This window comes from Notolepis coatsorum (assembly GCF_963971535.1).
Source record: "Notolepis coatsorum genome assembly, chromosome: 16".
NCBI lineage: Eukaryota > Metazoa > Chordata > Actinopteri > Aulopiformes > Paralepididae > Notolepis > Notolepis coatsorum.
The window spans coordinates 51,819,366-51,834,365 of NC_140180.1; the positions used below are offsets into that span (position 1 = coordinate 51,819,366).

General features: G+C 43.4%; 1 protein-coding gene across 1 annotated transcript in view; it reads right to left on the minus strand.

The window, feature by feature from the left end:
• LOC311242962 (uncharacterized protein) overlaps positions 1 to 15,000 on the minus strand; it is a gene marked incomplete at its 5' end in the record, with an annotated part of 95,263 nt that overhangs the window by 67,665 nt on the left and 12,598 nt on the right. Inside the window, 7 exons of the mRNA XM_084332026.1 lie at positions 703 to 777; positions 1,670 to 1,786; positions 10,239 to 10,367; positions 12,262 to 12,365; positions 12,535 to 12,654; positions 13,199 to 13,327; positions 13,802 to 13,955. Of these exons, the coding sequence (XP_084188152.1) occupies positions 703 to 777; positions 1,670 to 1,786; positions 10,239 to 10,367; positions 12,262 to 12,365; positions 12,535 to 12,654; positions 13,199 to 13,327; positions 13,802 to 13,955 (828 nt within the window). The remainder of the gene's footprint in view (positions 1 to 702; positions 778 to 1,669; positions 1,787 to 10,238; positions 10,368 to 12,261; positions 12,366 to 12,534; positions 12,655 to 13,198; positions 13,328 to 13,801; positions 13,956 to 15,000) is intronic.

A 15,000-nucleotide genomic window follows, 5' to 3' on the forward strand; every position in this document is an offset into this window, starting at 1 on the left:
GACCAACCACCTCAAACTGAATCCGAGCCAAATTAAGCTACTCCACCTACCGACTGAATGCTCCCCATTGACTGACCTTTCAATCACAGTAGAGAACGTCACTGTGTCTCTGTCCCCAACCACCAAGAACCTAGTGTGGTCCTTGACGACCGGCTGGACTTTTCCATCAACATTGCATCAACAACCAGAGTCTGCAGGTTCTTCCTGAGCAACACGAGTAGGATCTGCCCCTTCCTGACGAAACCTGCTCAATCGTCCGCCATAGACTAAGAAAACACTTATTCAAACTATAGGCTATATCATGTAATAATAAGGAAGAAAGCTTTTTGTCTAATTATTTTTATTGTTTCTGTTAGTGAAATACCTGAGTCTGCCACTCTTAGAAGAACAATATCACTTATTGTTGACTGAATGACTCCCTTTGCTGACTTTGTTAACTAAATGTATGTATGTATGTAAAAAAAGAAAGGTGTGCTGTACACACATGCACGCACACATGCACGCACGCAACGGCTGCGCGCGCACGCACGCACACACACACACACACACACACACACACACACACACACACACACACACACACACACACACACACACACACACACACACACACACACACACACACACACACACACACACACACACACACACACACAAATACACTCTCCAGGACTTGACAGTTTGAGCAGTTAGTGGCATTACTGTTTTTTCTGTGTTTTTTGGTAGCTGGGTGTTAACTCCTCGCTCTCCTCTGCTTCCTCTGGTGAAGAGCAGTTCCTGAAAGACAACACCACACTTATATGGCATTGGCAACGTATGGTATATCCCCCCTTTCTTCAGCTTGTAAAAGCTCAAGGCCTTTTTAACAAGAACACATTCTTATGACTGTGGGAGTAGTTTTAGTGGGAGGGAAACATAGTACATATTCTGTAGACAGACAGACAGACAGACAGACAGACAGACAGACAGACAGACAGACAGACAGACAGACAGACAGACAGACAGACAGACAGACAGACAGACAGACAGACAGACAGACAGCCCAGACAGACAGACAGCCAGACAGCCAGACGCACACACACACACACACACACACCACACACACACACACACACACACACACACACACACACACACACACACACACACACACACACACACACACACACACACACACACACACACACACACACACACACACACACACACACACACACACACACACACACACACACACACACACACACACACACACACACACACACACACACACACACACACACACACACACACACACACACACACACACACACACACACACACACACACACACACACACACACACACACACACACACACACACACACACACACACACACACACACACACACACACACACACACACACACACACACACACACACACACACACACACACACACACACACACACACACACACACACACACACACACACACACACACACACACACACACACACACACACACACACACACACACACACACACACACACACACACACACACACACACACACACACACACACACACACACACACACACACACACACACACACACACACACACACACACACACACACACACACACACACACACACACACACACCACACACAAACATACACACCTCACCTGAAACGTGAATTGGGGTTCTGGCTGCAGATCCAGTGCTCAGGAGTGACATGGTAGTGACCATTTGGAACACGCCTCCACTTTAAACACTCTTCACACTGCAACCACTGAAGACTCCTGCACACACACATGTTTATTATTATATTTTTTTTTAAACATACATATTATTTATTGGCGGTTTCTATGTATGCTATGTCTATATCAGGGGTTCCTAATAGGCGGATGTAGCCCGCGGGCCATTTTAATTTGGCCCGGCAAAGTTCTATTAATCAAACGCTATTAATCTATTAAAGGTCCTGTGTCTTATAAATGGCCTTTTCCAGTGTTTAGCATTGTTTCCTAGCAATGGGGGTTTGTATCAATGGGGTCTGTGTCTCTAATTCTCATTTTGGCGGATTGCTCCAATTCAGTTGAGACAATATCCTTCCCCAGTGAATTAAGCTATTCTGATTTGACTAGCTATCCTACGTAGCACGGAGCTGATCTGCAGTAACGCCCCCTCTATGGTTGTAGCGCAACCATTCGCTCAACAACAGAGCAAGTGGAAATACCGACACTTCCTCAAGCGGGTGGGTGCCGACAGAGACAGCAGAGAACGAAGCGAGCGAGAGAGAGGGAGAGAGAGAGACATGTCAACTTTAAGACTGTCGCCCTAGTGTCTGAGCTGTATACTAGTTAACTATATTAACTAGTCAAGGCTGTACAGAGAATATGTATTTAAACAGAGCTTATGAACATGATAATATTTTCCAAGACATCAGCCAAGAGATACGCAGAGAAACGCTGTCTCTGTCTCTACATACCTTCCTTTTACATATCTGTAGATACTATATCTATATCTGTACTAAGGCTGTCAAATCAATCTATTAAAATATTTAATCTGATTAATCGCATGATTGTCCATAGTTAATCGTGATTAATCGCAAATTAATCGCACATTTTTTATTTGTTCTAAATCTACCTTAAATGGATATATATATTTTTTTTATATATCTTTTTCCCCCTCCTTGTTCCTCCGATTTTCTCCCATCCCAATGTTAGTCGTTTATGCCAATTCCCAATCCCCTTCCTGGTCGCTGCGCACTTACCCCCCACAGTCGGTCTGGGAGAGTGGAGGCTACCACGTGCTTCCTCCGACACACGTCCAGCCAATCAACCGCTTCTTTTCACCTGGCAGCGCGCCGACCGAACTGTAGGAGTCGCTGTTTATAACGACCCGGACCCACCCCGCCAGCTTCTCCCACCCTCTAATACTGCCAATTGTATTAGTGTGAACGGCCAGCCAAGCTGGTGACAACCCCGGAGCTGTGAGCTGGATTCGAACAGGCGACGGTTGGTGACGAACGCAATCTCCGTTACACCACCTGACCGCCCTAAATGGATATTTTTCAAGTTTTAATACTCTTATCAACATGAGAGTCAACAAATGCTTGCTTTATGCAGCCATTTAACACAAAAGGATGACCCTCATCATGCATTGCAAATTTGCATCAAATTCAAAACAGAGTGATGCACAAAATAACTTAAATTAAATAATAATTTAAAACAATAAATAAAGTGTGCATGAAATAATAGGGGAAAGAAAACGTTAGGAACTTGTTATACATTCACCCACACAAGGGCTGAGGACTCACCCCCCACCCCCCTCTCTCTCTTCTCTCTCTCTCTCTCTCTCTCTCTCTCTCTCTCTCTCTCTCTCTCCTCTCTCTCTCTCTCTCTCTCTCATCTCTCTCTCTCTCTCTCTCTCTCTCTCTCTCTCTCTCTCTCTCTCTCTCTCTCTCTCTCACACACACACTTTGAGTCAGAAAAACAAACATAGTGTCAATGAGAGTATCAATAATACACCTGAGTGAAGTCTAGTAAAAAAGAATAAAATTACAAACGTTTTTTTTAATTATTATTTTAAACGTTAATCTTGCGTTAAAGAAAATAGTGGCGTTAAAAGAATTGTGCGTTAACACTTTCAATGCCCACGACGTGATATGACGTTTTATCAGCCCCCCCCCCCCCTGAATGCCCACGACGACAATTATCGTTTTATTTTTTTATTAGCGATCTGAATTCATATTTCATCAACGAGTCTCCCGTTGGTAAACCAGCCCCATCAGCAGCTCAGAATGGAAAAAAGCTCCCCCTATCGTCTATCCCTGAAAACTGCACGTCAGTCGCTTAGACTGACCTGGGATCAGTGATATGTAGAGGCGGGGCCAGCTGGCTCGCCTGTTCCTTAATGTCAAGCAAGCAGTGCAAGAATGCGGAAGCATTCTACCGTAGTGGCGTGCAGTAATGCGCCTTTCATTTTCCGCCGCCCAGCGCCCGCGTGTGCGTGCACCGGCGGCGTGCTCGCTCAGGTGCGTGCGTGCGCCGGCGTGCTCGCGCGAGGTGCCCCGCGCATGCGCATGAGATCCCGCCTTGGGTTCGACACGAGCGGAGCTCAATATATATAAGTCACCGCCCCTTATTCAGTATCTAGAAATAGCTCAATTGGCAAGAATGCATGGCTGTGGATCCTAGGGCTCGTTTGCTGGCGAGTTCGAATCCCATCAAATATTTTTTTTTTAACGTGATTTTTTTTTTAACGTGTATTCTTTCGCCGGTTAAGGTTAGGCATGGTTATGGTTAAGGTTAAGGTTAGGCATTGTTTCGGAAGTTGGTTAAGGTTAGAACGGTTAAGTTTAGGCAGCTGTTAAGGAGCTGGTTAAGGTTAGAGTTTGTCAAAGAGAATGGCAATATTCTTTCTATGGTTAAGGTTAGGCATGGTTAAGGTTAAGGTTAAGGTTAGGCATTGTTTCGGAGTTGGTTAAGGTTAGAACGGTTAAGTTTAGGCGCTGTTAAGGAGCTGGTTAAGGTTAGAGTTTGTCAAAGAGAATGGCAATAGACAGCCTATTTCCGCGCGACAGCTCCCAAAGCGGGCCTGAAAAGAAAGGCGCTTTACCGTAGTGGCGTGCGGTGACGAATGCTTCCGCATTTTTGCACTGCTTGCTTGTCATAAAGCTACACGCAGCTGGCTCCCTGAGCTGGCAAGACGTCTGCTCAACATGGAAGTGATCGCAGGACGGGAATCAGCCTGGAATATATATTCACAGTAGCCAATCGATAGTAGACAGTAGTGATCGATTTTTGGAATGGCGATCAGGAATTGAAATGATCTTTTTGGAGAACATCTGATCTGAGGTAAGGAATCTATTTTACCAGTCTTGGGATAATCAGAGTTGTATTCACTGAGATATCAGCGTTTGCCCTATGTGTGTGTGTGTGTGTGTGTTGCACGATCGCTTTGAGGAAATCAGAGAATCTATTTTCAGCTTGCGGCCCCAGCGTGCATACGTACACATATACTATCGATAATCTAGCGTTTATTTGAAAACGATTCATAAATAGGCAGAGAAATTACAACGTTTTTGTGTATTCTAGAATATTCCAGTAAAGGGCGATTATCATGGAATATTTATATTTTCCTTGAAAACGAGGGCTTTTCAAAATGCTATAAAACGAAAATGAACCGATAAAAAAAACAATCCGCTTCGACAATGTTGACTGGAAAACGAGTCATTGATAAGCGACGGGCAGATTAGACAGATAGCCATAATTTTAAACATAGATTAGGCGTTATTAACGCTAACATTGAAGTGGATGGTGGGCATTCAACCGGTAAATCAGATTAAGCTTGGGCTCTGAAAGTGTTAAAGGGGACATGCGTTGCTATTCCTAGCACTATTTGGGCAACTTTACACAATTCCTGTGAGTCTATTGAAGACATCTGTAAGGTTTTTTTTTCAAAAAAATGCATTGTTTTATATTTCTAATCAAGTACTCAAAACCATAATTTTTCAGCTTCAAGATTTCAGGCTGTTATGGCCTGGCTCCGCCCATAAGCACTTTGAGTGACAGTCAGTCCACACAGTCTGCGACTGGTAGACAGAGAGAGATAGAGAGAGAGAGAGAGAGAGAGAGAGAGGGAGGGGGGTGGGAGAGAGAGAGAGAGAGAGAGAGAGAGAGAGAGAGAGAGAGAGAGAGAGAGAGAAAAAAAAGACAGGCCGTTATTGATAAGGCCCCCTCTCTCCCTCCCTCCCTCTCTCCTCCTCTCCCTCTCTCTCTCCCTCTCGGGTGTGCCGCGCGGCAGCTTGTGTGGGGGGGGGGGGGGGCCCTCCCTTCCTCCCTCTCTCTTCCTTTTTTTCCCTCCCTCACGGCCCTAGCACACTGCCACACGAATGAACACGGACGGACGGACGGGCGGCTGCCTCTTCACTTCCGCTCCCATGTTAACGGACGCTACTGTGCACACTGGCCGCAAGCGGGAGCGCGCCTCGCGGGCGGCTCCCGAGCGGCAAGCTATCTTTTCCGCTTCAATCGGATTCGAGGCGTCGCGGGAGGCGTGCCACGCGCAATGCCACGCGCATTGTCACAGAAATACAATTGAATATCTTCATTATTACCACAGATATAGATGTTGTTCAACCAGCTGTGTCTGTATCTTTCCCAATGCAAATAAACGCCCAACCCCCCCCTGTCTGTATGTTTGTTTATACCTATAACTATAACCTACAATGTTGCATAATAATAATAATAATAATAATAATAATAATAATAATAATAATAATAATAATAATAATAATAATAATAATAATAATAATAATAATAATAATAGCAGGATATAGCAGTCATTAAGTCAATCCACCTTGTCACCTATAATGACAAACGTTTTATTTGTTAATTATGCTAAGCTAGAGAGAGAGCGAGAGAGAGGGAGAGAGAGAGAGAGCGAGAGAGGGAGAGAGAGAGAGAGAGAGAGAGCGAGAGAGGGAGAGAGAGAGAGGGAGAGAGAGAGATAGAGCTCTTGCTGCTGCTGGGGCTCCACGCTGCTCTTTCAGGTGTACAGTCACACTGATCATCATTCTAAAATGAATTCTAACATACTAATTAATTATATAATAACGGGTTATACATACAAAATGGACAATAGAACACTGGAACTGGAAATCTTAAAAACATCTTCAAACAGGGACTGACTTCGCATATAGACTAGGCATTTACAGCTGTCCCAATGTAAATGTGCCTTCCTCGGTGCGCTTCCGCACGCTCAAGTCGTCGGAGGTGTGCCTGGCCAGGCGCGCGATCCCGCGCGGGAACCCGTGCGTGAAATTCGTGTGCGTTCAGTGTGCTAGGGCCATCACTCTCCCGTTCGGCGGTGTGTGCCGCACGGCAGGTCCCCCCCCCCCCGCCAAGTGCTCCCGAATACTCTCTATCTCTCTCTCTCCCTCCAGAGTGCATGCAGAGTATGAGGAGAGGAAGTGGTTTCCACTCGCTGTGTACAGTCAGTCTAGGTAGATTGTGGGCGGGCATTAGCTACAACCACAGAGCCAATCACATCACTGTCTGCTACCCAGAGCCTGAGTAACGTCACGTAGGCCTTCAAATCAGGATGGCCTAATTTACTGGAGCAGGAAATGATCTGAGCTGAATCAGAGCAATCCGCCAATATGGTATTTAGACACTAAAACACATTGATACTAACTCCTATTACTATAATACAATGCTAGAGACTGAAAAATGACATTTATAATGCATGTCACCTTTAAGGCGTTAATAACGCGTTAACTTTGACAGCCTTAATCTGTACATATCCCTTACCTACTCTTACTAGTTACGCTGCTGGACAGTGTGACTACTACCATACTGTCTTCAGTGTTGGGAAAGTTCACTTTCTACATGAACTAGTTCAGTTCACAGTTCACACATTTTAAAATGAACTAGTTCAGTTCATAGTTCATAATTCAAAATGTTGAACTAAAGTTCATGGTTTCAAAAATGAAAAAATTTATAGTTTATAGTTCTTTTTTCAATACGTTGCTGCAAGCTATTATTTGTCAAAATTATTGCCACAACACAACCCATATAGAACCACAGAATACTGGCATTTCCATAACGCTTTGCTGCCGTCCATTCAGTCCACACTAGTAGCAGCTGCAGCTTTCATCTCTACAGTATATTTTCAAAAACATGAGGAAAAAACATGCTGCTTGAATGGTCTTTATTAAGTATAATAATCTAAATATACTTAAAGTACCAAAAGTGAAAGTAGTCATTGTGCAAACATATAATATATAAACATGTGCCGACATAACTCTGTATTAACACAACACGAGGTAGGAACCAGGCTGAGGTATGAAACTAAGGTTGTACCTCAAAGTTCAATATTCAAAGTGCAAAACATTTACTGACTTTAACTAAAACTCTTTTAAATGCTCATACGCCGACGCCGTAGAGTCTGACTCTGAGCAAATGCTGCTGCTATACTACTACCCGACTCCCCGAAGCTCCGCCCAGAGCGGTTGCCAGATTGGGTGGTTTTCCGCATTATTTTTAGCCTGTTTACGGTGTGTTTTAACTGTGTTTTCGGCTGAAAGGCATATGAAATCTGGCACACTTTTGAACGCCGTTATAATACAGTGCTGAGAATTAACGCACTTTTGAACGCCGTTATACATCGCTGAGAATGAACGCGTTCTCAATTACGTTCATTTAGCGGAAATACAGTACATTCAGTTCACGTTCGCCCAAAATACGAACGCGTTCATCACTGACTGTCTTTATACCTGCATCACTGTACATATTAATATTACAACTCTGTACATACATCTGATTAGCACTGCACCCAGGAGTACTAATTTATATACGTTATACCCAGTTTAATCACCTGTACTTTGTATATTACATTTGCACTCTGGTTGGATGCCAAATTTATTTTCGTTGTACTGTAGGCTACTTGTGCTGTATAATGACAATAAATGTGAATGTAATCTAATCTGATTAAAGATCATGGGTCAGGTGAATGGCAGAACTAGATTCTTAGCTAGAAAAGCTCAGCTACTTGAGCGAGTCTTGGAGTGCTAGCTAACTCTATCTAGTTCCCTGTTTTGATTATATCATTTGTTGATGGGGGGTAGAGGGAAGGGTGTGATGGAAGGAGAGGAGAGGAGGAGGAGGGTGAGAGAGGTACTGTGCCAATAGAGATAGAATGAGACGTTCCTGGAACACCGGAACCCTTATTATAAGAAAGCTCTCTCTCTCTCTCTCTCTCTCTCTCTCTCTCTCTCTCTCTCTCTCTCTCTCTCTCTCTCTCTCTCTCTCTCTCTCTCTCTCTCTCTCTCTCTCTCTCTCTCTCTCATTTGTTGATGGTACGGAGGCCTGACTAAAGTACTAAAATATACTTATAGTTTTGCCCTGAATAAATGAGTCAGGGTGGTGCGGGTCTGGGCTCGAGGGACCATGTCGGAAAACAGTGCATCCAGCAGCTGGGTTGGCTACCTCTGAAGATTAGGTCAGTTCAAATGCAGCTCAGGGTGGTCCATCATATATTATAACAGAGCACCAGAGTACATCAGAGACTTGGGCTAGATCCACAAAGAATGGATTGCACGGAGCAAGTTGCATCCTTACTTAAAATTCATTATGAATTGAAAATGGGGGACGCTGATGTAGGGCTGGGCGATATGACAATATTATATAAATATCGGGTACAGTTCATTAACGATACCCTTTTTAAACGTATCGTGGATATCGTGATGTTTTGCCCTCGCGTTAGAGGCCGCCGCGGCTGAGATGAGACTTACAAGCGCAGTGCTAAATGCTTTCCTCTCCCTCTCGCCTCTCCCTTTCGCAGAAAAGAAAAGTCAGTCACACACACACTTGCCCAAATTACGTCATCTACACGCACGCAAGCGCACACACCTAGCCAGAGACAGAGAGGCGGTGGCTCGGTGCTAGGGATGCTCCCTGAAACCCAGGAGTAAGCTCCGACGTTAGTTACAATATGTAATCTAATCATCTAAATCTAATCTAATATATAATATAAAAAAACGAAAGGCTAAAATGCTAAATATATAATCTAAGAATCCAATCATCTAAATCTAATATATAATATAAAAATGCTAAATGCATGAGTCTTTTGTCTTGCAAACTCAAATACTGTCTTGGTAAGCCTCATAATGAATTGTTTGGGGAAAAAAGGAAAAACATCGTGATGTGTATCGTGTATCGCCGAAAGCTCAGAAAATATCGTGATATCATATTTAGGCCATATCACCCAGCCCTACGCTGATGTAAACAAGACGAAAGTCTTTCTCTGGTCTGCATCCCCTTAACAATTGTGTGTATTGAGCCGTACTGTATTGTACCCATTCTGCAATCTGTTAATAAAATTTTCATTCAATCAATCAATCTGCACGGTGATTGATTGATTGAAAATTGTATTAACAGATTGCAGAATGGGTACAATACAGTACGGCTCAATACACACAATTGTTAAGGGGATGCAGACCAGAGAAAGACTTTCGTCTTGTTTACATCAGGGTCCCCCATTTTCAATTCATAATGAATTTTAAGTAAGGGTGCAACTTGCTCCGTGCAATCCATTCTTTGTGGATCTAGCCCTCAAGACTTATTGTGCTATCCATGGTCATTTAAAAGCTGTGACGTAATCATCTGATTGCCTTATTTATTGTCAAATACAGTCAACTAAACTAAGCCGTGACTTAGACTCAACAAATACAAACATTCAAACACTCACTCCTCCTCCATCTCACTCTCATCTTCACCCTTCTTATCCAGAGCCTGGAACTCTCTCTCTCTGGCCTTCTTCTCCACCATGGCTCTCCAGTAGTCATTTAGTTTCATGCCCAGCGCACCCAGGGTCAGTCTAGGAGGGAGGGGATAAGAATTTTTTTTTTACCTGTGGCATTCTTAGCTTGACAAGAGAGGCATTAGTCAGAACACTGAAGGGGACCCCAACAAGAATCTCAGTTGGGTTTTGTCACAGAAGTAATTAAAAAAAAAGTTTTGTTTTGTTTGTTATTTTACTCATCTAGCAGGCTCAGGCTGTAATTTACAATTGCGAGGGTTGTGTCTTGTGCAGTGATTCCTAAAAGATAAAGTAAATTTGAGATGAGTTTAAAGGGATAGTTCAGATTTATTTTAAATCCTATCCCTATTTCTTACTTACAAGAACGATGTTGTTGATTGGTAAAATCTTTCTCAGCACAATCCATGCTGTTCCTCATACTAGCTCGGGATAGTTGGCCACAAATCAATGCAAAGTCAATGGGGTCGCGCTCCTGCCTCAGTCAGCCTGTATAGAAAGGAGCGTGGCCCCATTGACTTTGTATTGGTCTGTGGCCAAATATCCAGAGCTAGTATGAGGAACAGCATGGATTGCACTAAGAACAGACTCTACCAATCGCCATCATCATTTTTATATTTTTTATAAATCTTTTATTGGTGAAACATAGGTGGTACAGAGAAGCAAAGGTTGTTTATCAATATTAACATATCACCATGATTCTTTTTTTGCTTTTATGAGACATGACGAGACACGGACAGAATCGGCATCATCATTGATTAGTAATAAATAGAGCGAGAGTTCAGAACTATGCCTAAAACGCAGCACAAAAACAGCAGATGAGTAAAGTCAGCTTGGGAATCAAATGTTTTTCCATTTTGAAATATCATTACAAAAAAGGGAGGAATTGATGTTTGATGCTGTTTGTATTGATTTTAATTTTTTTTTGGTGTTGTCTTCATATATATTTCAAGTATTCATGTTTGTTTCATACTTTGTCAGTTTGACGACACTAGGACTGGTGTTCTGCACTTAAAGGGGAATTGGACGGTGACCAATAGGGTCTGTGTGTAAAGAGCTCCATTTTAACACCAACGTCTTTGGATTTAAGTCCACACCATTGTTGAAAGTGTTTTTTGTTGGGACGCCCAAGTGGCGAACCATGTAACGCGCTGCGTCGCGAAGCGACCGACCCGCGTTTGATTCCCGGACCCGGCGTCCTTTGCCGAATGTCTTCCCCCCGCTCTGTCTCCCGTTCTTCCTCTCTCTCTCTCTACCGGACTGCCCAGTAGTAAAAAAAAATTCAAAAGAAAATATCTACCGAAAGTGTTTTTTGTTTTATCTTATTTTATTTATTTATTTATTTATTTTTGTGGGTACAAAAAAGTTAAATCGCAATAAATATATTGTTTAAAAAATAAATGACCTACGTACAAAACCCCATTCAACTGCGATCCCGGTCCACCTCCACACTAAAATTATATGGGAGATAATAGTACTTCAAGCTGTCAAAGAAACAGTGGTGTTTCCCTTTAAGAGTAACTTTTGTGGACATCCTTCTCTGAGTGACTCAGAAAGCCTGCTGGATGCTCAATCTGCACGTGTGAGAAGCCAAAATACAGAATACCAAAATACTGTGTGTACGTGTGTGTGTACCGGTATTATGTGTGTGTGTATTTGTATGTGAGTGTGAACTTTGACCAGATTAACTCTTGTAGCTTGAAAACGTTGTCAAGTAAACGTGTGTTGCAGCAGAAGGGTGAGTGTGTATGCAAGACCAAAATATCTGGATGTGTGTGTGTGTGTGTGTGTGTGTGTGTGTGTGTGTGTGTGTGTGTGTGTGTGTGTGTGTGTGTGTGTGTGTGTGTGTGTGTGTGTGTGTGTGTGTGTGCGTGCGTGCGTGCGTGCGTGCGTGCGTGCGTGCGTGTGTGTGTGTGTGTGTGTGTGTGATTTTTGGTGCATATGTGTGCTGTACCTGTATTCTTTGGTATACTCAAAGTCCTGCTTGTTATGGGCTGGTTTGAGGAAGTTGCATTCAACGACACCAGTGACCCCAACTCCAGCCCTTTGACCGGAAGTCTGGGGGGGGGGGTGATAGAGGGAAGGGTGTGATGGAAGGAGAGGAGAGGAGGAGGGTGAGAGAGGCACTGTGCCAATAGAGATAGGAAGAGAATGAAACGTTCCTGGAAGACCGGAACCCTTATTATAAGAAAGCACACACACACGCACGCACGCACGCTCTCTCTACCTTAATCTGTCCGCCCACTTTCTTGTAGGACTTGATGAGTCGGTTCTTGTGGTAGATCATGATGCCGTAGTGGTCTTTGCTCTTCAGGTTTAGACCAATGGTCACTTTCACCTTCTCTTTCTATAGGCCACAGGTCAAGGTCAACAGTGGGAATGAAACCATGGTGAAGATAAGGTGTGTCTTCCTCCTGTCCTCGGGCAGCAACTGGCGGCTTAGTTTCTGAAAGGTTGAACTTCGAGAGTAATCAAACACAAACCTCTCCCTATTTTGCTGAAAGGCGACAAGTTTGCAGGTATGATGCTTACTTTTCTTTTGTCTGTATAAGCTTCGCCACAACTAGCCTAAAACATAGTTTTTGTGGGGCTTTTTTAGGTGACATATGAGACATACATGGTGGTGTACAATGTTTTGTTGATTCTAATCATATGCTCACAATGAGTCGAGTGTCACACTTGCATCTACTGTACGGTCCCACCCATGATACATTTTGACTTGCTTGAGTAGTGACAATGTATAATCATTTGTCAACAAGGTTTTGCTTGAGTTGGAAACCCAGGTAGAGGTTGGGTGCACAGATAAACACTCAAATATATGCATGATTGCATACAAATACAAATCTGCAAACACACACACGGAGGTCATATTATTCAACTTATTAGGATACACTGAAGTGGGGTTTGTATACGTCATTCTCGATGTGCGACAGGCTTTTAGCCACTAGCTTGGTAGGAACTTTCTTCCCTCTTAATATTATCTGAGTCCTGGGCTTCAGATACAGAATACTGAGATAGGCCTGAGAGAGACAGAGAGACAGAAGGAGAGAGAAACCACAACAGCTGTCAAATCATGTAAAGTAACATGCACTGGTTCATGCTCATTTACAAAACCCTCCTTGGGTTGTCCCCCCCTTACCTATGTCACCTGTTACAAATTACATCTGCCCCTTACAACACTCGTTCTGCTCAACACATTCTCCTAAAGATTCCAAAAACATACACTGCATTGACTGGAAGTCAATGTTTAAAGAAGACGTGTCCGGCCCATGGGGACATTAACGTGTGTTGTCGGGCCTGACAAATACATTTGATTTGATGTTCTAGAACTCACTCTGAGGGAGCAGTCCATGTTCTAGAACTCACTCCGAGGGAGCAGTCCGTGTTCTAGAACTCACTCTGAGGGAGCAGTCCATGTTCTAGAACGCACTCCGAGGGTGCAGTCCATGTTCTAGAACTCACTCTGGGGGAGCAGTCCATGTTCTAGAACTCACTCTGAGGGAGCAGTGCATGTCTGGGATGTTCTGCTCTGCTCTCTGGGCTCCACTGCTCCTCTGGCCCTTCTTCATCTCCTCAATCTGGATCTCAGGCATACGGATATCATGGATATCCGTTTCAAAATCCAGCTCTGGATTACTGTCTTTGGTCCTTCACAGTTAGATTGGAGGAATATTGTGTTAGACAAATAAAACTTGTATCTCCAATTTTGGTGATGTTCATGTTTTTACTTGAATGGAAGTAATGTAAATGTGTTGACATGGTTCTCTATGTTGTGGTCATGTTTCATGACCCGGACCACTGAAACAGACTGTCTGTCTGTCTGTCTCTGTGTGTGTGTGTGTGTGTGTGTGTGTGTGTGTGTGTGTGTGTGTGTGTGTGTGTGTGTGTGTGTGTCCGTGTGTGTGTGCGTGTCCGTGCGTGTCCGTGTGGCGTGTTGCTTTTTAACAGCGAAGGAGTGCAAGAATGTGACAATGTGACCATGTGACCGCGGCAGCGCGAGAGAGCGGCAGTGCGGAAATAGGCTGTCTATTGCCATTCTCTAAGACAAACGCTAACCTTAACCAGCTCCTTAACAGCGCCTAAACTTAACCTTTCTAACCTTAACCAACTCCGAAACAATGCCTAACCTTAACCTTAACCTTAACCATGCCTAACCTTAACCTTAACCATAGAAAGAATATTGCCATTCTCTAAGACAAACTCTAACCATAACCAGCTCCTTAACAGCGCCTAAACTTAACCTTTCTAACCTTAATCAACTCCGAAAAAATGCCTAACCTTAACACTATGGGTGCCGGCCAGAAATCCGGAAAATGACTGTGGATTGCCAGCGCTATTTGTCTATGGAGAAATTCCCCTTCTTTGCAGGGCTATAACTTTTTAAATTCTATTGCTACATTGCCATTATTAGGGCCCATTCAAAGTCCTATATGTATTGTTCATTGTGTAGCAACGTTAAACTTTTTCATTCACATATTCATAGTAAAGTATGGTCTAATGTATAAGTATGTTTTCATCTCTTTCTGCAGCTTTCTCCAGAACGTGATATATAGCCCCAAATGCATTATATTGATGATGAAATACAGTTTGATGGCAATCGGGGCGATATAAAAAATTTCAATTGGACGTACTTCTAGAATGATCTACGTATGATCTGATGATGACCGGATGGGCGGGGGATCGTTTATAATTC